This window comes from Manis javanica, chromosome 2 (assembly GCF_040802235.1).
Source record: "Manis javanica isolate MJ-LG chromosome 2, MJ_LKY, whole genome shotgun sequence".
NCBI lineage: Eukaryota > Metazoa > Chordata > Mammalia > Pholidota > Manidae > Manis > Manis javanica.
The window spans coordinates 10,185,111-10,210,558 of NC_133157.1; the positions used below are offsets into that span (position 1 = coordinate 10,185,111).

Here is a 25,448-nt window from a genome sequence, read left to right on the forward strand (position 1 = left end):
CCATCATAGCCTTAGGACTTGTAGAGGACATTTTTATGATATATTGTTTTAAGTGCTATAAAAATACCAAGGATGATGAAGATATCATTGTTACCTTCCATAATTGTTGCTATATGCCAAACCCTTTTCTAAATATTTGATAGTATGTTAACTAATTGAATCCTCACAATAATCTTATAGGATGGATATCTGTTAATTCTCTCCACCATACAGGTAAAGGAACTTAGGTTCAAATAGCTAAATGACTTGCCCATGATTATACAATTAAAAGTGGCAGAACCTGGATTAGAACAAAGGTGGTGACTCTAGAATTCATATTCCTAACCATATGCTATCCTACCCCTCTCAGAATACACAGATCTTTAAGTGGATAGAAGAACCTAAAATTCTCTCTATGTAGTGAGAGAAGGATTCACAAGGTGGCATTTGAATTGGGTCTTAATGGGCAAGTAAGAGTTTGTTATTGAAGAGTGGTGTTTCAAGGGTAGGAAGACTGAAGGACAAATAGGAGTGCTGAAGAACCTAGAAGCATTGTGGCCTGAGAGAAGGGCAAATGGGCAAGAGGAAGGCCATGGTGAGTTGGGAGGCAAGCAATCAGCTTGTCCTAAGATTGGTGAGAGACTTAGAGTATGAGGATACAGAGGACAGAATCTGAGTTTCTCTCTAAAAAATTCTGGTAATCCCTCTGAGGTTTAAATAAGTTCTCAGTCCTAAGAAAGGAACAGAGGAGGATATCCTAGCACCTAATCTAACATATATCAATTCCTTGTCAAAGATATCAGAGGAAGAGATCGAAAGGATTATGTCTGGGCAGGAATTTGAGGAAGAGGCCAATCACTGGAGCAACCATGGTGACAGCGACCACAGTTCCCCTGGGAACAGGGCTTCAGAGAGCAACCAGCCCTCACCAGGCTCCACACTGTCCTCCAGGTGAGCTTCAAGGGAAACCCAGTAGTCATTCAAAGAGCGGACCTACAAGGAACCTCCAGGCTGAGTATTGCCAGTCTATCTCAGCCATTATACTCTTGCGCCCTCAGTCTTTTGCGCCCTTACTCAGAGGCCAGGATGATGCAAAGAAGCATTTTGTAACCCATCTTTTGCTAAAGACCATGAAAATGTCAGCAATCTCTTACGCAGACTGATAAAGTGCTATATATCCATGCCCAAACATTCTTCACCTAACTTGAGTATTTTACATGTAGCTTTTTTCTCTCATTTACTTTATCACTGGAATAAAACAAGCCACACTGACAAAGTTAAATTAAGTTATAATTTCTCTGCCTCAGAAAGGGTGAAGATTTTCACTTTCTGAATTTTAAGAAACAGTGAAAATTTCTTAAGCCACTCAAATTTGCAGCTATCGTAGAATACCAATTTGAAGATTCTCGGTTCAAGAATGGTGTCTTAACTTAGTTATTGGGTATGAAATACAGCATCAGCTACCAGTGAAGGTCTCCTTTCACCAGAAATCTTTTTTAGAGGACAGGGATTGACAAACTTGTTTTTATAAAAGCCAGATAGTAAATATATTAGGCTTTGAAGGCCGTATACATATAGTCTGGGTCTCAGCTACTCTATTCTGCTGTTATAGTGTGAAAGCAGCCAAAGAAAATATGTAAATGAGTGAGTATGGCTTCGTTTACCAAAACAGGCCATGGGCCATAGTTTGTCAACCCCTGTCATAGGATGTGCTTCTAGGTAAAGCTAGAGTATTTTTCTTTTCTTTTAAATTAGTTGGCAGAATGGTTAGATTTCTTTAAGAAAGGGGAGGAAGATGGAAGATATAAATCTGCTTTTCTCTTGATTATTTCATTATAACTTTTATTTATTCAGTTACTTAGTTTATTCTTTCTTTTGAATGTTTAAAGGAATTGTTGCCACATGCTAGGTTCCTTACTATGTGCTGGATTTGTTTTGTGGCTTCACAGGGACTTAGCCTTTCTGTGTCTTAGTTTCCCCAGCTGTGAAAAACACAGACACCCACCTTTGGCATCATAGTCTCTTGAGTATCCATTCAAAACTTTCCAAACGTGGCACGTACACAGAATTCATTCAGCCAGTATTTACTCAGCATCCCTGGGTGTCCAGGGGTGAGCCACCCGTACACACACTTGCACGGAGTCCCTGTCAGTAGGGGAGACATGCTTGTAACCATTTATTATGTCCCTGACTTGATGAAGATAGACTGCGTGGCCAAAGAACACTTGAGCCATCTTCTGGCTCATTCCTTGGGGTAGGCAGTAGACCTGCCATGGTTCTGCTTGATAAGAGACTTTTCTCTCTTGTAGGTCTGTGGAACTAAATGGATTCATGGCATTCAGGGAGCAGTACATGGGGATATCTATGCCTCCACACTATCAATACATACCGCACCTTTTTAGCTATTCTGCCCACTCACCACTTCTGACGCCACAAGCTCGCAGCCTGGATCCCCAGTCATACAGTCTGATTCACCAGCTGGTGTCAGCGGAGGACCTGGAGCCACTGGGTACACCCATGTTGATTGAAGATGGGTGAGTAAGCCCTGCCCCATTTAGCCCTTGCAACTTCAAGATGTTCCCAACCCCACACCCACACTCACCACTGGCTTCTACACCCGAGGCTTCAAAATGAGTCGGAGGGATAATGAGTTATGACTCAAGTACCAGAGGACAAATCTATGCTTATCTTTGAAGTGAGTGATCCTTCGTTTTTTTGTCTTATCTCTTTTCATAGAGTTAGTGCTTTTTATCCCTATGGATTTGGGATTAAAGTGCTTTGTTTCTCCTTGGGCTTGGTTAAGCTGGATCCTGGGATGGGTCTGAGCACTTCTGTGCCAGAGCTGATGAGCTGTAATTCTGGGGATAATTACACATCAAGTCTAGGCTCTTTAACAAGGTGCTCTAGGCACTAACTTGTAGCCTGTGCCTGTCCCTGGCCAGCATACCCAGGGGTAGCCTGGCGCCATATGTTCTGTGTACTGGCCTGAAGGGGTAGAAGGACGACTCTTTCAATACACTGTCTTGGCTCTACTTGAGTAGATCAGTTTGCCTTTAGGCCCACCCGTTGCTGCACCTGTTATCCCTTTGGCCTGGGGCATGGGCTCTTTGAGTGCTGTCAAGCATAGATGCTCGGAAGAAGTATCCTGAGATTTCTTAAGCTAGTCTCAGTGTCAGAAGAGGATATTCAAATATCTACCTACAAGACGGCTGCACAAAACATTTATAATCTGGGCATGGGGGCATGGGGAAGTGTTTACCAGGGTGACCTGAGAGAAAGAAAACTAGCACCCTTATTTCGTCCTGCCCAGAGAAGAGAAATGCCCGGCCCCTTCCATGCAGCAGTAGTTTAGAAGGGGGGAACAACTCTAGTTCCTGAACTCTCACCACCAGGGGGCGCAGTGAGAGTAGGAAACGCTTCTGAACATGTTCGTTCTCTTTTAGCCATCTGGTCACACGGATCATTTTGTGTTTCCTTGCACTGGGTGGACAGCAGATCCACCCTAAAGGAGCTCTCGTTGCCCAAACTAGTGCAGGAGTGACTGGGAATTTTCTCTTAACGTATGAACATTTGTAGACACCAACATTAAAAGTCATACTCCCTGATAACTGCATTAATTTCTGAGCCTCTTTTCCCCTCAGCAACCTTTTCTCACCAAACAAAACTGCCTCTCTGGCCCTGAGCTTGCTGCTGGCCCCAGTCTTGCCCCTTTATCAGTAGACTGAATTGAATGGAGCTGGAGATCCATGGTCAAGAGCAAAGAGCCCCCTGCCAGAGATCCTTCGTACCCTTGGGCTTACACTCTCCATGTGTTCCCATCTTCACCCTCTTGCCACTAGAAGTGACTTTCCCCTGTCCCTGCACCCTAGATATGCTGTGACCCAGGCAGAGCTGTTTGCCCTGCTTTGCCGCCTGGCCGACGAGCTGCTCTTTAGGCAGATTGCCTGGATCAAGAAACTGCCTTTCTTCTGCGAGCTCTCAATCAAGGATTACACGTGCCTCCTGAGCTCTACCTGGCAGGAATTAATCCTGTTGTCTTCCCTCACCGTTTACAACAAGCAGATCTTTGGGGAGCTGGCTGACGTCACCGCCAAGTACTCACCCTCTGATGAAGAACTACACAGGTGAGGTCTTCGGGCTGGGGAGAAAGTCCCAAGCAACCAAACCATCGTCATGCCCGCAGGCGCCCCCGCTGGTGTTTCAAAGGATGGGCATTAAAGCCTCACAGGGCTGGGCTTGAGTCCTCACTTTGTCACTGACTAGCTTTGTGACCTTGCTCAGTCACTGATCCTCAGGCTCTGGGTTTATAAAATGGGATAACAGTATCTCTCCAACAAGGTAGTTGTGAGAAATAAATGATATGATACAGCCAAGCTTAAAGTATTAAGTTGTTATTTTATCACATCTAGATTACTAAGGTAAGATAACATATCTAAGAAAAACAAAAATCTAAACTTCACCTGCAAGGCGAGGGGCACTGAGTGTAGTTTACAATCCAAGAACAAGACCAAGGAATCAGTGTGGTACCTACTGAGTGGTAGGTACTAGGCTTAGTGTTTTATATTATTGTCTCATTTCTTTTTCATAGCCTCCAGCCTTATAGGTGTTGTTAGGTCTGTTTTAAAGATGAGAAAACAGAAGTTCAGAGATACCTGCCCTTGAGGGTTTGGGATTTGAATCCAGAGCCTGGATTTGAACCTATGCCTGCCCAACTATAAAATGTAAGCTCTTTCTTCTTTCTTCCTAATTACAACCCTTAAATAGAATTCGTGCCTCATATCAAATTTACCGAGTATCATAATTCCTCCAGGTGGTAAAGATACCTCGAGACAAGTGCTGGGCATAGAAGCCACAGGGCATAAATCTGCAAAGAAGTAAAAAGCTAACCTTTTCAAACAATATGGCTTCTCTCTCACTTACCAACTTTGTATTTCCCTGTATGGCCCCGGAAGATGACTGGTTAGCCAGAGGCGGGTAAGATTCCTCAAGGGAGGAACAACCTAAGACAGGCACAGTCGCAGGGGGGCCATCAGGTGAGAATTTGGGGATCAACAGAGGTGAGGCTCAGAACCTCACCCCCCCTGCTTTGAGAGAAATCTTCTGCATCCGTGGATGTTTTGCTGCCCTTGTCTAGCCTGGATTAATACTTAGTCCATAGGCACACACCTGATCATCTGATCATCTACATTTGCCCTCTTACAGCACTAAACTATGTTTTCTACCTTTATCTTGCATCTACCTACCAGTTCAGCATTTTATTAAAAATAAAAAAAATAATAATAATAATAAAGGGAGAAATGTGGGATCAACATATAAATCAAGTACAAAAATCAAACGAATATTCATATTTGACCTGATTGTTTATAGGTCATAATGCGTGATCAAAACCGAAAGTTTCTGTGATGAATGCCCTTGTACTGTTCACCATGTAAGAATTTATTCACTATGTAAGAATTCTTTCACCATGTAAGAACTTGTTCGTTATGCTTCAGAAGATTGGAGACTGACGAGAATTAGACTTGAGATGGATTAATGATTGTACATTGAGCATTGACCCCCCTATACTGAATTTTATTGTTGTTAACAACTATTTGATCAATAAATATGAGAGATGCCCTCTCAAAAAAAAAAATGTAAGCTCTTTCACTGTATCTGAGGTGGAGTGAGATGGTAAGAGCATGGGACTAAGAGACTGAGCTGTTCTCCTCACTGTTTTATGATTTAAAATCTCATTCCAGCTGGTCAGGATGTTAACCTCCCTCTCTAGAGCAGGTCTTCTACTCACTCACTTTGGAGACCGGGAGCACCCAAAAATTTATTACACCCTAAAATCAGGACAAATGATCTGTTAACACAACTTTTCTGGCTTATTAATTTATCCATATGAACAATAATGCTTAATCACATTTAAATAGACATTTCAATAATTCATCTTTATTGGACAGTTTAAACTAATGGAAGTCATAGGATTCCAGAACATGAAGAAAGAGGGAGGAAACAGTACCCCAATCAATGAAAGCTGGCAAAGGTGCAGTACTAGCTCCCACACTTTTCTACACAGGACTGGGGTGCATCTCCCTCTGTCACCCCTGCATGAAGACAAGCTGAAACTTAGGATGGGAACAAAGTTCCAAAGATTCCCAAGGGCCCTTTGCACAGATGAGGGAGGGAGGAGCCTGGATGCTGACTCTCTCTCTGTTTTTTTAATATTTCCTTCTTAGTTATGCTTACTGGCTTCAGAGTGATCTATAAATGACAGAGTTTTAAACCCAGCTGACGCTTTATCCCTTAAATAGAACTATCTGATTTTGTAGATGACCTAACCCCTTGTCTTGAGCCTCTAATTCATTGTTTCCTTCCAGTTGTATCTCCTTCTTAACTCTGGCCTGATTGAGTGTTTGGATAGCAGTCAGTGAGCTCTAATATTGTCAGAGTTTGCAGAGCTGACCAGTGAGCCCAGCCTCCCTGTTTGCCTGGAATCCACCAGTGCGGCCTGGGGCTGCCTACAAAGTCAGCCTGTGGGCTGCACTCCTTATAGAATGATGGATTTTCCCAGGCCCTCCACAGGTAGGCAGAGGTCACTGGCCTTGCAGGGCAGTCTGTAGCTTTGAACTTCCTAAGTCACCCCACCCCACTATATCCAATCCTTTGAGCCCCAAGAGCAAGGCAGGGGCCAGTAACAGCTGAATTAGTTAAAATAATTTTTATCTCCTAGGAAGGCTCCTTACCAAGAAGAATCTAGAGCTGTGTTGTCCAATATTGTAGCCACTAGCCTCAGGTGGCATTTTAAATTAAAATTAATTAAAGTGAAATAAAATTAATAATTCAGTTCCTCATTTGCACTAGCCATATTTCAGATGCTCAGTAGCCACATGTGGCTAAGTGACTGGGATATTGGATAGTGGAGATACAGAACATTTCTGTCATTGCAGAAAGTTCTATCAACTCAGGTTGGGAGCAAAGCTCCAAGACCCTTAGCGGTCCTTTGCATAACTGAGGGAGGGAGGAGTCTGGGTGCTGACTTTCTCCCCTGGTTTTCTAATATTTCCTTTCTAGTGATGTTTACTGGTTTCAGGGTGATCTATAAATGAATGTGTGTTGCTGCTGAGCTCTCAAGTGGGTTCTAAGATGAGTAGTAGATTTCCACTATGGAATCCTTCAATGGGAAAATAAGAGTTAAACTTCAGTATGCTCTGATTCCATGCCCATGTGATGGGTGCCTATTGTGTGTGTTGGGGGAGGGGAGCTGGGATCACAGATGATGCAGACATGATTTCTGACTCTGAGATGGGAGCCCCTATTCTTCATTTAGGGGATTGGGAGGCAAATACAAGCAGATACTATCTGTAATCCATTGTGTATTGGTGGAGATTGAGGGGCCTATGAGAGACTGTGCATGCATAGACAGGGAGGAAGTACCCTCTAGTGGCATAGTCAAGGAATGCTTGCCAAAGGAAAAGACATTTGAGCTGCATCTTGAAGTGGGGTTTTTCCAGGTTTCTTGAGGTGGCGTTTCTCCAGAGAACAAGAGGAGGGCAGGAGAGTAACACCAAGTCCTAGGAGTTAGAGATCCTGGATGGTTGGTTTATGCAGAGAATCAAAAGTAATCTTGCAAAATAGGGGATAGAGTAGAGGGATTGAATTTGAGAGAGAAATGGGGGGAAATGGAGAGAAAGGTACAGAAAAAAAACAGGTAATGAAGGTGCTCAGGTGCCAATCTAAGAATTTTGATTTTATTGTGTAAAAAGTATTGAGTCATAGGGTGTTTTTAAGTAGAGCATTTACCTGACCAGGTTTTATTTCAGAAAGAGCCTTGTAGCTGTAAAGCTCAGGATGGATTAGCATGGGCAGGGCTAGAATATGATGGCTGGGTAGGAGAGGGTGGCACAGAATTAAGAGATGACAAGGAGGTAAAATCAGTGGGACTTTAGTGAGTGGAAAAGTCAGTGATGCTGTCAGGCAGGTGGATACCAAATCTCTTAGCCAACGTAATGGAGCCTGGGAAGAACAGACTAAGAGATGAGCCACTCTGGTTTGGTTTGGGGGTCTGTGGAGTCTGAGATGCATTTGGAACTGCTCAGGAGGTCAGAGGAAACAGAACTCCAAGAAGCCCTGGAGTCAGGTTCACTGATGGCAGGCAGTCCCTGCTCTGCTAGAAACCCAGAGTGTGGAGCCTGTAATTAGCCATAGCTCTTTCCTACCTTGCCTGCGCCTGCATTACTCCCACTCCTCCAAAATGCCTTTACTTTCTCACAGCTCCTAAGTGTGAGTTCCTGCTGTCATGAAGAGGCTTTTCCCAGATGATACATGACCACCTCCTTTCTCTTCTCAAATATTGAATCAAATTTATGGTGCCCATTTTCCTTAATCGGGCTGTTATCAGACAGTGAGCCCAGTGAATTTGATTTAAAGCAGATTGTAGCACCAGTCAGTGACTGCTCCTGGCCCTAATCAAGACTCCTTCACTCTCAGGAGGAGATGCCTTGCACTAGATGAGCTTTAATGGGCACTTCTCTCTTATGAGAACTAGCTCCACTTCTGCCAGGAAAGTTACCCCAGCTTCCCTGCTCGGACCCTGCTCAGTAAGGTTCAGGAAACAGAATATTATTGCTGTGATAATGGGAGCAATAGTGGTGATGCTCTTAATAATGATATTAACTAACAATTAAAGACTTCATTGTGCCAAATTCTATCTGAAATGCTAAATAACTATTTGTTTAGTCCTCACCATCACCCTAAGGGGCTACACTATTATTATCCCTGTTCTACAGATAAGCAACATGAGGCTCAGAGAGGTGAAAACTCAAGGCTGCAAATCTAGAAAGAGATGGAGTTGATTATCAACTAAATCTCTTGTGCTCCAAAGCCCAGACTCTTCACTCTATTAGCCTATATAATTCTTCTTAGCCTTCTCAAAAGTTTGACTTTCTGGAATGTGTCCTGGAACAGCAGTCTCTCTTTTTATCTTGGTACTGAGATGGCAGTTCCTCTTGGGTCGTGGCTCATGCCTGTTCCTGGGGGTAGGTACATTTCGATGAATGAAAAAGAGACAACTGGACCTCCCAGCCCCCTTAATGGGACATAACTTACATAGTGTCAGCTTCAATTGCTGACTGAATGGTCCAGTGGTTTGGGAGATCCTGGAAGGAATGTTTTCCTTGTCCTAGCATGCTTGTATAATGGGAACCTGGAAGAAGAATGGGTGTGTTTGTCCAACTTTCTGGCTTTGAATGCTGATAATTTGTAGACGGAATACAGGGGCGTTAGAGCTGTGGAGTGGGCAGATGTGGAGGAGGCATGGCTGCAAGAAAAAGCAGGGCCATGGAACAGAGGACAAATTGTTTATCAAGGGGTGGGATGCGGGGTGTGGAGGAAAGTTTTGCAGTCAGGCTGTGGAGACTGAGTGGGGGCTGTTGGGCAGCTGCCAGCCCTCTCCCACTGCCTGGGGTCCATGATGGTTGCCTGTCCTAGGAAAATTGGAAAAGAGGGTATATGTTCTCCCCAAGAGAAAAGGCAGATCTAGGGCATATGCTCAGGCTAGGTACTCCAGAGCTTCTTTGTGCCCCTCAGGTCAAGACTCAGCTAGGAAAAGGTTTGGCACTGCTGGCTAGGGGTCTGGCTGGTAGCCACACACCTGCAGGTTCTACAATGCCAGAGGGAGCACTTGGGGCGGAGGTTGCTGATTAAGGCAGAGAGCGTTATCTTTGCTTGCTGTACTGCACAGCCACCAGACAGATGCTGACACTGCTGCCCTGTTTGCAGCCTCCTTTTTTATGCTCCATCCCATCCCCACCCTGCTCCTCCAAGCAGATACTAGAGGGGATTTGCAGTAAAGACTTTCCTCTCAAGAACAAAAGTAGCCAACAAACCACTGTGATGAGAAGTGACCTGCACTGCAGGCACACTGCCCCCTGTAAGTCTCAGCATTATAGAGGCCCCGCAGGGGCAGTTCTGTGCACTGCATCAAACCCAAGCCTGAGTTGCTATGGTCCCCTGTGTAGCATGTGCTGGCCTTTCCCAGTTTCCAGTTAAGAAAGATAGTCAGGGAGTGAACAGGGTAATGATGAGAAAGCAACAGGCTTGGAATTAGAAAATTTAGGCTTAAAATCTTGGCCCTACCTCCACTTAATTGCTATGTAACCTTGGGGAAGGCAGCTCTTCTGTTTCCTCATCCCTAATATGGAGGTGTTATATCTCACAGATTATCGGGAGGGTAAAGTTTAAGAATGAAATAGGGGCACAGTGAAACCTCTCTGAACCTTTGTTACTACATGTGAACAAAGAGGATTATAATATCCATTTTTTGGATTTATTGAGAGTATCCAGTGAAATAATGTATGTAGAATATTTAATAAAGTGCCTGGCAAGTAACAAACATTCAACAAATGGTAGAATGGTAGGTAAGGTTATTATAGTGGTTGTTCAATATAAATGTGTTTATCAGCCTGGGAAAGTATTAATGAAGTTGTAAAAGCCACTGGCTAGGCACAGAAAGAACCCTAGTCAGCCAGCATAGTTTAGATCGGATCTAATGCCCTCTCCCTGACTGGGAGCGGAGCCTAGCGGCTCAGGAGCCGAGCTCTGGATTGCAAGTAGCAGCTGCTGCAGCTCCCCCTGGTGCTTGAGAAGTACAGATCCGCTGGCCTTAACCAAAGCCAGGCATTCCTCAGGGAAGAGAAAACGTCCTGTTTGCCCAGGAAGCCAAACCCTTGCAACACCTTCAGAGTCAATGCAGAAAGCAGGAGAGCCTGGATAGTAGAACAGCCCCCTGTTCTGGACCCTACCCAGATAGGGCTTTCTTGCCTGGCACAAGGCTGCAGTACCCAGATCTGATCATGTCACCAGGAAGCTGCCCTGGGGCCGAGAGCATCTGCTCTCTGATTGAGCTGCCTCTGAGGCCTATCTGGAGTTCTCTTTGGCCCACAGGCCATCTCTACTCCTAGAAGAGGAGGTTGGGCTAACACCAGCTTTTATAAATTACTGCTTCCCCATTAAGCTTTTGCCTCCTTGGTTTGGTGGTATCTCTGTCTCTGGTATGAGATATTCTCCCCTATGACCCAGAGTTCCCTAGCCTGTGGCTCCTTTGCCTAAAACTTGGTCTTCCCCCAAGGAAAATCCAAAGAAAGGAGCAGGGTCAGCATGAAATCTTCTCTGCTAGGGGATACCATCTTAGATTCTGGGAAAACCAAGATCTTGGGAGTTAGCCCAGGTTCCGGTTGCTAGTTCTGCCACCAACTAGCTGTGTCTTTATGACCAGCAATGTGAACTTCAGTTTTTCATCCATACTGTGGTGATGATGAGCTCACCAAGACCATAGGACTGAGAAAATTAAATGAGGTAATGCACATGAAGTGCCCAGCACAGAGAGGCTGGTATGGCATGGAGGCTCAATTAATGTTTCCCTCCCTCCCTAGCTGAAGTCCAGGATGCCAATAAAAATTTCACTGTGCATAGCCTTACCTTACCCTGCTGGAAACAGTGAATGACTAAATACAATCAGCAGCTTTTTCTGCATTGTGGCAGAGGCTCGTATAGAGTCACCATGGCAGCTGCCATTGATATTAGAGGCTGCATCTCAACAATAGCAGTAGCTTAATAATGTCCTATTTCTCCACATGTACATCTAAAAGCCTTCTTTGGCCCTGTTATTTCAGTCAAGCAAACATTATTTTGCAGAGGAACACAAAATTTAGAACGGACAAATGACTTTCCCAAGGTCTCAAAGCTTTTATGTGGTGGAGCTGGATTGGAACTTAGATTTGATTGATACCACTTGACCTTGGGAATAGCGGCTTGTGTGAGCTGCCTTGGCCTCTAGACAAACCATGGAGCCACCTGTCCTTTGTAGATTATTTTGGATTCCATTTCCTCCAAACTCAGCCTCTTCTCTATCCTTAAGGACTGGAGGAGACCTCTGTCTTCCCTTCCCTTCCCTTCACTTATTTCAGAGCCCACCATTAACACCTGTGTCTGTTCACCAGATTTAGTGACGAAGGGATGGAGGTGATCGAGCGGCTTATCTACCTGTATCACAAGTTCCATCAGCTAAAGGTCAGCAATGAGGAATATGCATGCATGAAAGCAATTAACTTCTTAAACCAAGGTGAGTGGCTGGGGCGGGAAGAAGAGACTCTTCTCAGTCTGTGAGCATTTGCCCTCATGTTTCATACCTGCCCCCCAACCTTTCATCCCTGGTACTGTCAGCCAGAATCTGTCACACCATGTGGGTACCAGTCTTAGAAGGCCTGTGCTTCCCTCATCATTACCTTGCCCCTCTATCGTGCAGAGCAAGCTTTGGATTTTTTTCTTTAAACTAAATGCCACAGGAGAAGGAAGAGGATTCACTTTGTTTAGTCAGTTTTAACGCATTTAAACACGGACACCCAAGGACAGTACATGCGTCATTTAAAATATGTACCAAGTTTACCAGCAACTGAAGAAGAGCAGAGTGACTGATGAAACTATTGGAGATAAGGCCTCTGTGACAGGCTGGCAGTGGTTCTGTCAGCCCCTTTAGGGCAGAGTGCAGGTACACAGTGTCAAGCATGGCTTTTAAATAGAAGAGTACTAGATATGATTTATCCAGTGGAGTATTACCTGCAAAGGGGTGCTTGGTGACTGCTGGTAACCAGAGTATGAGGAAGAATTTGTATTCTCTGCTTTCCAAAGTAGCATGTGCATGTTCTCCTCTGAGTGGAACTGGGCTGTTTTGCTGCCTGTGACATTGAAAGTGCTCTGTTCCTGATTCAGTTTCCTAGTCCAGAAATTCTCAATCCCTTCTTCTTTGCCCACTCCCCCACCACAACAGTGGCCAAACCCCCTCCTCCCACTTCTGCACCATTCATGCATTTATCTAATGTTCTGTGTGCCTCCCCTAGACAAGGCCCTGTGTTGAGCATTAAGGACATTGAAATACATTAGATCCCAGGTCCCTGGCCTCAAGAAGTATATACTCCAATGGCACTTGGTACATTACTTGAGCCTCGGATGTGGGGAGATCAGTAGCAACTACTTGGAGGAGGAGAAATCTGAACTGGGCCTCAAAGACTGAGTAAAATTTATATATAGAATTTATATTGTCTTCCCTTATCCAGAGCTTGTTAATCTGTGTCAGAAAGAGAAAATATCCTCAGTTGTGACAATGTGTAATAACTTTCAGTTGAAAGGTGCACATACTCAAGGAGCTGATATTTCTTCCACATTAGAAAGCCCCTCCCATTTCCTGTGTGGTTTTTTCACAGATATCAGGGGTCTGAGCAGTGCCTCACAGCTGGAACAGTTGAACAAGCGATATTGGTACATTTGCCAGGATTTCACTGAATATAAATATACACATCAGCCGAACCGCTTTCCTGACCTCATGATGTGCTTACCTGAGATTCGATATATTGCAGGTAACATTCTTAGCTCTGGGCTTTCAACCCTTCCTTGCTTCTTTTAGCTTGTGAAGGGAATGAAGCAAGCAATGTTTTTAGGATGCTCATTCCAGGCCCTTCACCAGCTGTGTGAAAGAGGTACTGTCCTAGCCTTCAGAGGTGATGAGAAGTTTGTGTTTTCTTTGTAGGGAAGAGAACCTAACATTACCTAAGTACCTGTGATGTGCAAGACACTTTATAGTCTTACATCATTTAATCTCAAAACAATCTCTGCAAGCCTGGTGGTTGGTGATACTATGATCATTCTGTGGATGGGAAAATAAGCTTAGTGTTTTCAAACTGGCTTTATTTCCTGAATTGTATGCTTTCAAAGGGTGGATTTTATGGCATGTGAATTACGTGTATCTCAATTTAAAAATTTAACTTCATTTTATAGAATTGCCTATAGGTTGTCAGGGATCATTTGTTTAAAGTGGCATCTTTAAAATAGTTCTAAAAAATCCTCTGCAAAGGAATTTTTGTTTTGCTTTGTGGTCTTGACAAAAGACCACATCTGAGCTTTCTGACATTTAAATAGGTCCATTTCAATATAAAATCCTGGCTTCTGTTGTCATTGTTGCTTTACTTCATTTGGTAAAGATTCTTGTTTATGGTTATCCAGCACATACTGAGAGTCAGTTAAGAAAAATGACCCCTAGATAGAGATTGTTCCTGTCAAATTCAGCAGCACAATTTTGAAGGAAAAAATTTTCAGTCTGACAGAGGAATTTTCTTCCACCTTCCGGGCCCAGAGTAGTCTAGCAGATACAAACTTGACCTAAAGTATTGGAATTTTAGGGGTGTCTTGATAGTTTATGCCTCAGCATTGTAAAAATTATGTTCCACCAAATGAGTATCTATCAGATGCTCTCTGAAATAAAAGAAAGTCAGTAATTATACTCCTCTCTCCACTGAGCTAGGTTCTCAACCCTGGCAGCACTTTGAATCACTTGGGAAGCTTTTAAAAAATATCCGTGCTTGAGTTATACCTCCAGGATTCTGATTTAATGGTATGGAGTGGGGCCTAGGCATCCATATTGACTAAAAACTCCCCAAGTGACTAAGGTACTACTGGGGAGAAGAACCACAGTCTCATATATTTATAGAGTATATTAGCACATTGAATGCTCTGAGAAGTCCTCCAATAAAGAAACCTATGTACCTTTTTTAATTCTGAATTTTACAAATTTATTTGCCCCTTTCAGACACCCCAACCCCTGCTTCTTTTCCTTCAGTACTTTTTATTAATTTGTTATACTATTCTGAAGAGCAGTGTTTTATAGAATGCTAGTTTTGAGAATCTACCTAGAAAAGAGAGAAAAACCAGATTTTCTCATGGTATTTTAGCTCTTAGAAGGCATCTGGTAATACCTCTCAGTTTCTGACCCCTCATCTGTAAAATGGGGATAAAAAGTAATGCCCATCACACAGAAATACTGTGAGAATTAAATGAGATAATACATTTAAACACCTAGCATGGAGTAAATATTCCCTGGATAGTTGCAACTATTATAACTTGCACCATTATGAGGCTCTCTATGGCATCAAAATGGATCTGGGTATCAGGATGTTAGCCTGGTCTATCTGACCTTTGTGATGCCCTGCACTTTTCTTGCCCCAGTCACTCAAAAAGGCAACATTCTCTCTTTGCCACCCCAAGAGGAGGTAGACATGCCTTTCCACCAGAGCCACTGCTAACTCTTTTTTTCTCACCTTGTTCCCAGGAAAGATGGTGAATGTACCCCTGGAGCAGCTGCCCCTCCTCTTTAAGGTGGTGCTGCATTCCTGCAAGACAAGTGTGAGCAAAGAATGACCTGTTCCCAGAGCCCCTCCTCAGGCCAACCACAGCGCCTTGGGTGGGCAGGACAGGCTCCAGAAGAAAGAGCCAGAGAGACCAAGATGGAGGCTGTGGGGCAGCATTTCCAGTTGCCTCCAAAGCAAGGAGAATTTTTGTTTGTTTGTCTGTTTTTTTAACCTCATTTTTCTATATATTTATTTCACGACAGAGTTGAATGTATGGCCTTCAACATGATGCACATGCTTTTGTGTGAATGCAGCCGATGCATTTCCTTGCAGTTTACAGAATGTGAAGATGTTTAATGTTACAGTGTTGTCATTGTTTAGAGATAGTTCTTTTGTATTTTGAGGGAGAGGGTGGGAGGGGGCTGAGATAAATATTTCCAAAATGTTGACAAAGACGACTACCTCAGTGGAAAAGGAGGGATATGACCATCCCTACTTTTTCCACATATTCTCAGCAGACTCGTACATTTGTCTGTCAGAGAGCAAACTGCCTTTTCTAGCCACAGAATTGCCAGGTAAAAGAGCACACCATAAAGGGGCAAAGTGGTGTTAGGAGATTTACTAAGCAAAGTGGGTGAGGCCTTGGGAACAGGACAGGAGATGAGGATTTAGCCATTTCTTTTCTCTGGAAAGCATGAAAGTTGAGAGAGTGGGGCACAGTGACCAAATCTAAGTTAGATGTCCTCCCTCCAAACAAATCCTTAGGAAAGGAGTTTCTATTCTCACATCACATTGTGGGAACCCCCTCCCTACCATCTGAACTACAACTATAGGTTTCTGCCACTTCCAGACTTTCACCAGGCAAAGTCCTGGCAATAAGCTAACCCTCAGGATTTGCCTACCAGTTCCTTTAGTGCTCACAGCTACCTAATTTTCTTTCCTGGATCTACCAACGGCCTGCCTTCCTCTGATTCCTTGCTTCTCTCTTTTAAATTTGACCTTTTATCAGCCCTTTGAAAAAACAACTGAACAAAATGTCAGGCTCTGAATCCTAGTGCTCACTACTGATTTATACTCTTTTCACTTTACTTTCTTTAGAGGGTAGAGGGACAAAGGCCAGACTGCTAAAAGAATAACTACCCTTCCCATGGAGTTCAATGTTCCCTCCCCTGTCCCATCCTCCCCTAGGAATGAATTCAAATCCTGCAGTCTCTTCAAACAGTGGAAAGGTCCAGTCACCCATCTGCTGACCAGAATTTTTGCCCCTACGTTCTACTCCAACTTCTCCTAATTTCTCCAAAGTGAGACCAGGTTTCCTTAGAACAGAAAGCCCAAGACCCGAGTGGCTCAGCTGCCCCTTAGAGTATCAGTGGCCTGGCTGGACCAGGGCCTGGAAGGCTGGAGTCTAAAGCACCTGGAAGAGGGGGGGCTTTAAACTACCTCATGTTCCTAAGGGCCTGGCTGCCCCCTCTGCAGATGCAGCCTGAACCCTTTGTTCTTTCACTACCTGCCCCACCTCGTCCTGTGAAGTGTTTCTTACCCTCTTTGCTTTGGCCAGTGGCCATACCATGTCTGTCTTGGAACTCTTTGAGGTGCTTTTCCTTTTCTGCCTTATCACAGCAGTTCCTGCTTCCACCCAGGTATCCCACAGGCAATGCAGCAGACAGCCCATCTAGCTGGGTGCATCCCCGGATGGGCTTGAGGGGCCTACCGCACCTCCTTTAGCCTGTTTAGTCAAAGGCTGTTTGCTCTTTTCCCAACTTGGCCTAGCAAACTTACCCAGAGGGCCACCACAGCATGTGTGTGCTGGGTAGCCTGTGTTGGATTGTAATTTTTTCTTTCCAGTGAAATGTTACGGGTACCAGCAGAGTGATGACTTTGTCCCTTGATGGATCTAAGACTCAGAGCATTACTCCTCAATGCCATTTCCCCACCTGCTCTGAGAAAGAAAGAAAAGCAAAGAAAGAGAGAAGAGACATGTTCCTCAGGAAAAGCTCCAGCCAGAATGTTCTTCACATGTCAATGGGAAGACTTGTGTGTGTATGTGTGTCTCTTTATTTCTAAGTTCACAATATTTTTATTTCCATGAATTTTTTATTTAACCAACTAGATCACATTCTTTGGCTACAGGTCAGACTCTGAGCTGCTTTCAAGATAGGGGACACATCAGAGATTCTCTAAGATGGCTTCTATATGCAGCATCTTTCTTTGCTTATACTTCTATCTGTCAGATCAGTTTTTTTTGGAAATTGATTTTCTCTTAAGCATTTTACCAGTTGCATTGGGCATCAAAGGAAATTACTCTGTGATGAAGCAAGAACGTGTCTCTCCAATAATGCAGCACTAAACAGAGCAAGTTGTTAATTTGTGGAGTGGGGAAAAAGTTTCTGCGAGTTGCCATTGTACAAATCCATTTTTACAAATGTTTGCAGCAGATTCCACAGAACAAAGAGCCCATTCATTGCCAAGAGCCCTGCAGAATCTCTGAGCCAAGTGGCCGAGTGTTCCGAGCCAGAGCCTGACCTGTGGACCACCTTTAATGTCTTCTGCACCCAGTCCTTTTATGACGTGGGGTTTTTTTAAACAGGGTAAAGTGAATGTGTTGCATTGCAAACTCAGGTATTGTGAGGAGAAGGTAGGAGTGTAGCTAGAAGCGTGGAGACATTAGGTCAGCCACTAGATGTATTTGTGAATTTGGTTTGAAGGACACAGAGAAAAGTTGGAGGGGGAGGTTTGATGTGTTTGTTTTTTGCCTTTCTTCCCATAATGTTTGGTTAACAGGTAGCCCTTTTGCTAGTGGAAGAAGAAAGAAGTTGTGCTTGTTGTATAATTCCCCTCTCTTCTGTCCTCTCTCTGATCCCCTGCCACCAACAACAGTCACTTTGAGTGAGAATTTTTCCATCATAAAAATGACCCTGAAAGCTGTGTAGTAAAAGGAGAATCCCACCTCCTTGCACTGTGTTGAAACATACAAGTTTTTCCCTTCTTTTCCCTTTGAATGTTTTCTTGACCCAAGACAAAAGTTTGAAATCTTGGAACTTCACCTGCAACTCATGCTCTCTGGCTCCTTGTAGACTTTTGGAGTCTTTCACAAGGTTTGGTGGTCTTTCCCTTAGTCTGGAGAAACTCCCCAGAACCTATCTCAAAGCACTCCACCTGGCTTAGAGGCTACCCAGCCCCCATGCCCAACCCGTAGGTGTGGTGGGTGAACCTCTAGGAATAGGAGGCAGTAGGCAGGAGCCTCTCTGTCCTGTTCCCCAGAACCCGAGGAGGGAGAGAGGGAACCTAGGGGTCACCGTGGCATCACTCTATACCTACGTCCCTCTCACCTACTACCCCTTCTCAGGGAATTGAGTACCTGCCATTGCCAATATGTCTATAGGCCCTTAAAGCTCTGGGCTCTCTGAGCTAGCTGCCTTGTTATGCTATCCATTTCCTACTTTAGTTCTTGATTTGCTGGGGAATGGGATGGATGGAGACAGACAGATAAACTCAGCATGGGCAACATCTAAGTCACGTCCAACATTGGCCAAAGTAAAGGGCCCCTGGCCTCCTAGCAGGGCAGGAAGTTGAGCAGTGGTTCCAAGTCTAGCTCTGGGCCCCTGGTTTATGTCTTTTTCCCATGTTGCTTTTTAAAATTTTGCAGTTGTTTTAAGAAATCCAGACTTTGAGACCAACCCTTTCATTAAACTTTAAATTTTTCTTTATTGATTTTCTGAAAGTATAAAACAAAACAAAACAAAAAAAAAACTAAAAAAGTAAACAAAAAATGTATACAAAAAACTACTCTTAGGTCCCCCTACTTGATCTATGAGAGTTCCCCTGCACTCCCCTCTGCCTTTGCAGTTGATTATTCCTCCCTTTTTCCTTGGCTTGAAGCATCTATGTCCAGTGTCTGTGAAATGATGTTTTATCTGTGTCTCAGGATGAGAAACGGCAATCATTCCACCAGGTGCTGGAAACCGATTAACCTTGAGGGCAAGGGTTTCTAGGGCCACAGCTCAGGGATGTGTATTTAATTACAGGGTCCCCAGAAACCCCTCTCTTGGCTGGCATGAGCAACAGCTTCTTTTCTGGGCTTGGGAGCCAGACCTGGACTGTTCTCTCAGAGGCAGGAGCCCCAGAGAGCATTCTGAGTGTGGGGACAAACTGGGGCTTCCTCTGGCTGCACCTTGGCTACCTTGAGACTTGACTTCTGGCTGTCCTGCAACATGAATCACAGTGGCCCTGCCTCTACCAACTCATAAGAGACCTGGTCCCTCAGTCTGATCCAGTCCCCATCTGGCCTCCCTCCTCTGAGCCTACAGCCCTAAACGGGCCACAACCACCTCAGGCATCAATCGCAGGCTCAAACTGAAGCTGTGAGCCAGGCCAGAGCTTGCTTTAAGCCCAAGAAAAAAAGTTGTACTAACTGGTGGAGGCTAGTCTTCTGAATCCTGGAGCCAGCCTTGCCAGCCAAAGGGTCATTTTTGCCCTTTGGTGACCGTTGTTTTCTTTCTCTGAAATGTCTTATAATAGGTGATAATGTTGACTCAAATTTCCATGAAAAAGAAAAAAAAACTACCTCTTGAGTGACATCCTGGTCGATTATTCTTTGAGGAATACTGTGGGAAAAGAGCTCTGTAGCTCCTGCTCTGTTTACATGTTTCTGTCGGGAAAGAAACCCGCCTGCCCTGGGTTGTTGGTGTTTTTGTCTGTGTCGCCGTCCCAGGTTTGTGATAGGGGCTTGTGGCTGCGTTGTAATGTCTGGGCAATGTCTGCGGAGTCCTCCCCACCTGCCCAGCCAGGGACCAGCCACCCTTCGAAGAGGCGTCCATTTCCTTCCCATGATCCAAGGCACAGGGAGCACCACCTCCCACACCACCCCCGTAAGGGGCTCTGGTGGCATGTGCAGCCATGAGTCTACTCCAGGGCCACCTACCCTAGGCCCACCTCTACCCACAATCCTGTGTAGGAATCGAGTAAACGGATGTCTCTGAGCCCTTGTTCCCAAAGGACCGGCCAAGGGCTGCCCACCAGCCTGGCTCCATCAATCCTGCATGACCAAATGATAGTTGGTGGGCTCTGCAGGCTACCCAGGCCCTCTGCTACCTCCCACCCTGCCAGCTGGTAAGGGATGGGCCCTTTTCTGTGAATTGACTACCTGTGGAAATGTGACCAATTAGTGTGAAATGCATGTTTAGCAAATGTTAGGTACTGTATTTGAACCAATAAATGTGAATCCTCTGCACATGGCATCTGTCTTTGAAACTTGACTGGGGTTCTGGGGAGGAACAATGGAGTGTCCCACGGAGCCGGCTTGTGCCTTCAGAGCTGTTGCTCCTGCTTATAGCTAACACCCACCCAGTTACTATTGTTGAGGGTCTGACTAAGGTGTCTGCTTTTGTGTGCCAGGATCCTCTGTTGGGACTTTTCATAAACCTGAACCTTCTCAGCATCAAGGATTATTACCTCCATTTTATAAGTGAAGAAACTAAGGTTAAGTGAGGTGAAGGGACTCATCCAAGGTCACCCAGCCAGAAAGTGACACAACTATAAAAACTGGTTGATTCTAGTAGGAGAGGCAAACAGATCTTTGCAGAACAGTGGGATCGGGGTTATTAATAATGTTATTAAAGACGTGGATGGGGTTGTAGGGACCTAGAGGAGGGAATGGCTTGTTCTTAGGAAGGGCTTCACGGATGAGTGCTGAAGGTGGGTGGGCCTGGGGAAAGTTACCAGAGAGAAAGTGGAGGATAGATGGGTAGAGGGATTAACAACATGTTTGCAGGCCCAGCTGTAAATCAGAAACAGATGGGATATTCAGGTATAACAAGGGACTGCTATGGCAGGAATGGTGGCAGATGAAAGGGATTAGCAAGAGCTGAGGCTGGAGAAGCACTGGGAGCCTTGAATGCCACAGTCAGGAGTTTGGGTAAGGAGAGCTGCCTGCTACATCTATGATAGTGTGCTGGTGGGTGGCCTGCCTCATATGTCACTGTGGTCCAGCCAGTTAATACCTGTCTTAAAATAGACCAGGTTTTCTTATAACTGAGGAAACAGAGGCTCTGAGATGTCAAAAGGATGGTGCCCAAAATCTCAGTGAGAAGTGGCAGGATCAGGAGTGGAACCAGATCTGCTCAACTGTCTTGTAGTCCTGCTGTTCATATGATCAGAGAAGTGGCAGGGTTTAGGTTGAGGATTATATGAAGACAGATGGAAAGATGAAGGCTCCTTAGTTTGGGAAGATAAAGGTTGAGGAGAGTGGTCCAAAATCTATTAAATCCTCATGTGTGAAATGAGGGGAAGCCCAGCTGTCTTCCTATACCTCTACCTCCTCCAGCACAAGGGATCAGAGAGCCCTTGTGGTTTGAAAGAATGATTTTAGAACAAAAGAAATGCTGCAGAACTAATTAATAGACTCTTCCTTGCTCCACAAGAGGGAACAAATACACAGAGGTGCAAGGAAGAAAAGGAACGCACTTGCTAAACACCTAGTCAGTATCAGGCACTATGATCAGTACGTCACGTGCATAGTCTCTGTAATCGTAACAATATTGCAAGGTATTATAGGCCCCAGCCCCATTATACTCACAAGCAAACCGAGGCTTGAGGAAATTAAGCCATTTGCCTAAAATGACACATGAACAAGTGGCAGGATTGGCTTTTGAGTCCAGGTCTATCTGATTGGACCAAAGTTACAACAAGCTTCCTCCCTGCTCAGCCTTAGCAATTCAGTAGTGCTGAATGTGATTGTCAAGTTTGTAACAAAGCTCAGTCATGGCCTTCAGTTGAACTTGTTGACAAACAAGACTATCAAACTAATAAAGGATTGATTTCTGTAAGAGGTAAATGAACAGACTCAACCAAATTGATCTGAAAAGCAATGCTGTCCCAGATATACGTGGAATGCTGCAGACACCAAATCTGTGTGGTTTCTCAGAACACAAGACAACCTGCAAGATGACTCCATTGGAAATGAGGTAGGACTCCTATTGCCAAAAATCTGGGAAGTATTGCGCTCACTCTACCTTCCTGTCAAAAGTGAGCACGGAATATTTCCCCTCCTGTTAAAATTATGTTGGGACAGTATTCCATGGAATAAAATTAGGACACTGCTCTAAATTTGTAAATTGTTACATTTAACTAGGGATGAGCTTTTGTTTTCCTTGAGTACCAGGCAATTTGGAAGCAAACGGTGAAGTCGTTAACATACAGAGAGAGCAAGGCAGAGATAAGCAATTTATGTGCATCCAGTTACTGATTGATGATGATACAGTGATCCCATTTTATAGATGAGGAAACTGAGGCCCAGAAAGGGTAAGTAATTTGTCTAAGGCTGCCCTAACTTGTATGTAACCTCAGGAATGAACATGAACCATCATTGACTGCATATTAGGCAGGATCTGTGCTGAGATCCTTATGCAAACCCTCTGAGGTAAATTAGTTAATCTCTGTGTAACTGAGAAGGAAACAGCTCTGGGTTATATCAGTTTGAAGCCAGCAACCACCAGAAATGATGGCAGGGGAGGGTGCTGGGATCCGGTTGGGTGCAGCTACATGGAGTCCTCTCCCAGGGATTGTTTCAGGCAGCTTGTGGGACAGTAGGCACATCAACCAGGAGTCTTACCATCTGAGTTCTAATTTTAGCTCCACCCTTAGCAGCTGTATGTGGCTGTAACCCAGAAATATCCTTCTCTCATCCTTACTTTCCTGGTCAGATGAATGGAGATGATGATGGTGCCTGTGTCTTAGGGGTTTAAGGAGGATTTGCTGTGGCTGGTTGGAAGTAGGGGCATAATGAAGTCAGTCCATAAAAGGAAGCTGTGTGAGGGGAGCGGCAGCCCCTCACGTTCTAATAGCAGGAACCTAGCAGAGCCAGAAGCCACCTCCTGGGCTTTGCCTGGTTTTGGCCGGACTGCCCACCAGGGTTTTAGACCCACAGTGGGAATCAGCTTCTCTTAGATCCTGTGGCAAGAGTGTCCAACTGTCAGACCCAGGGCTCTTGGAGTCTCGTTCCCTTGGCAACAAGTCTCACCATGGAGACCACAGCCCCCTCCTTGCCCTCCCTGCATGCTCCCTCTCCACAGACCTGTGTTCAGCACCTAGTCCTAGGAGCAGTGTGGCAACCAAAGAAAGCTCCAGGGAGGCCCTTCCTCAGGGTGAGGAGCAAGGCCAAAGGAACTTGCAGTTTTTGTGTCTACTTTATGCCTGGCAGGGTTCTGAAGAGTCTATATATGTGGTCTCATTTAGGTTAAAAGTCAGGCACTCACCCTATTTTACATAAGTGGAAACTGTGGCTCAAGGAGACATAATGGACCAGCCCAAGGTTTCACAGCCGGTCACTGTTGGAGCTGAGTCCTGAATCAAGAGTTTCCAACTCGGGGAGCCCTGCTTTCCCTGCAGCTCCTCACCCCCACCAACATTGTCGTGAACAGCTTCCAGTCTGGGGAGGTTGGATAGTTGGGTGAATTCCCTCTGCCCTAGGCCTAAGCTGGTGGTAGGGGCAGCGGCCAGCAGCCCTTAGAGCTGGGCTGGGCAGGGCAGCAGAACAGAGGAACTGCACTATTTTAAGCCAGGGCCGGTGGGCCCCATGTGGGCACAGGGAGGGTGGCCTCGGGCCCTTGGCCAACTTCCCGGAAGTCACCATGGCCTCCCTCCTCTCCCCTGAGCAACTTTCTGAGGCAGTCACTTCCCTACAAACAGGAAGGAGGCCCTCAAGCTGGGAGACCTCCAGCTCCAGCTTTCTCCTCCTACCAACTAGTCTTTACTACACAGGGGAGCCCCCGCTGGCTCCACACCCTGATCGATGTTCATTATCTGGGCTGACTCTGAGCAGGTGAGCGAGAGGGGGTCTGCTGCTTGGCTGCCCCAGTCCACCCGTTGCAAGCCCAAGGCCCCCCACCTGCCCAGGCCCTTTGCCCGCTCACCCACAGCCTGATTTCTCCTACATTTCCATTGTCGCTGGCCACAAAGAGCCTCAAGAGCAGAGGTATCCCAGACTTGGCTCCACTCAAGGACCCTATAGAGAAGCAGATTAAGAGACAAATAGAAACTGGGACATTCCCAGAGAAAAATTGAGGCAAAAACCGCTAGATTCATTATGGCAGAGACAAAAATTAGATGGATGTAAAGGGCTGGGCCAAGAGGGCAGCCAGGCAGCTCTGAGTGGTTGCTCCTGACCACCCTCTAAGTACAGGCCCTGTTTCAGGGCTGTGGGGGGCCCACCGGCTGCATGGCTGAAGAAGAATGTGGGGAGCAAGGCTGGGTCACCCCTTGAGGGCCAAGCGTGTGTACAGTAAGATAAACTACTCCAGGAAGGGGGCCCCAGCTGCGGCTGCACGCACCAGGAGCAGGTTGGAGAGGCCCGGGCCCAAGGCTGGAGCTTAGCCCTGCCAGACACCCAGCTCCTGCATCTCCTCCTGAGGGCCTCCACCAGGCCTCATTCTAGGCAGTCCTAGGTCCGTCATCCCAGGCCTTGGGAGCGTGCAGATTCTCTGCAAGTGTTGCGTTCATAAAGGCAGGGTGGGCCCGGGGAACCCCACCAACCACAGAGCCTCACTTCATCAACAGTGGCTGCAGTTCTAGCTCAGGTGAGGGGGGCCAGAGGGTCACTAAGCCGGCCAGGCAGAGCAGGGGTTCTCGCAGAGGAGCACTGTGGTGGAGCAACTGTGCACATGACTGAGTTGTCCCCATGTAGCTTTGTGCATGAGTTTGGGGCTGTGTGTCCCTGTACTTCCTTGCATGTAGGGGTGTGCAAAGATGTATTTGTCCACTTGATGCCAGGAACCCCACTCCCTTCACAGGTCCTTGCTCTCAGACTAGAGAAGTAGCCCCCAGAGGCACCTGGTCTCGCCTACCCCCACCAGGTGGTCCAGCCTGGAGAGCCGTGAGGCAGAGGGGGAAGAGCTAGCAGGTCTAGTGCCGGTTCCCGGCCCCCCTCCCGGCGCTGCAGCTGAGGCTCCCGCTGGCCACGGCCTTGACCCAGCACTACGGACTTCTCTGACATTGGCATCGGATCTGAACATCTGGCAGCAGGCTGATAAGGGGCGCAGCGGAAACAGCCTCTGCTGCTGCCAGCAGCCCCACCCCCTCCACCCCTGCTAGGGGTCTCCGCATCCACACTCCCTCTGCCTCCAGCTCAGCCCCTGCCCCTCTCTTTTCTCCTTCTCTGCCTCAGTCTCTCTCTCCCCCCTATCTCTTCTCTTTCTCTTTATCTGAATTACTCTCATTCCTTCTCCCTCTCCCCCTCCAGCCCCCTCTCAGCCTGCTTCCCTTCCTTCCTCTCTCCCTCCCTCGCTCCTCTCTCCCTTTCTGTCTGTCTGTCTCGCC

General features: G+C 45.8%; 1 protein-coding gene across 2 annotated transcripts in view; it reads left to right on the forward strand.

The window, feature by feature from the left end:
- The window catches only part of NR6A1 (nuclear receptor subfamily 6 group A member 1), a 249,019-nt gene extending 228,628 nt beyond the window's left edge, over nt 1-20,391 (forward strand). For both annotated transcript variants that reach the window (XM_037008179.2, XM_017656257.3), the window contains 6 exons: nt 776-930; nt 2,289-2,513; nt 3,849-4,103; nt 11,961-12,082; nt 13,221-13,373; nt 15,119-20,391. In XM_037008179.2, coding sequence (XP_036864074.1) covers nt 776-930; nt 2,289-2,513; nt 3,849-4,103; nt 11,961-12,082; nt 13,221-13,373; nt 15,119-15,207 — 999 coding nt within the window. In that variant the 3' untranslated portion in view covers nt 15,208-20,391. The remainder of the gene's footprint in view (nt 1-775; nt 931-2,288; nt 2,514-3,848; nt 4,104-11,960; nt 12,083-13,220; nt 13,374-15,118) is intronic.
- The last annotated feature ends 5,057 nt before the right edge of the window (nt 20,392-25,448 follow it).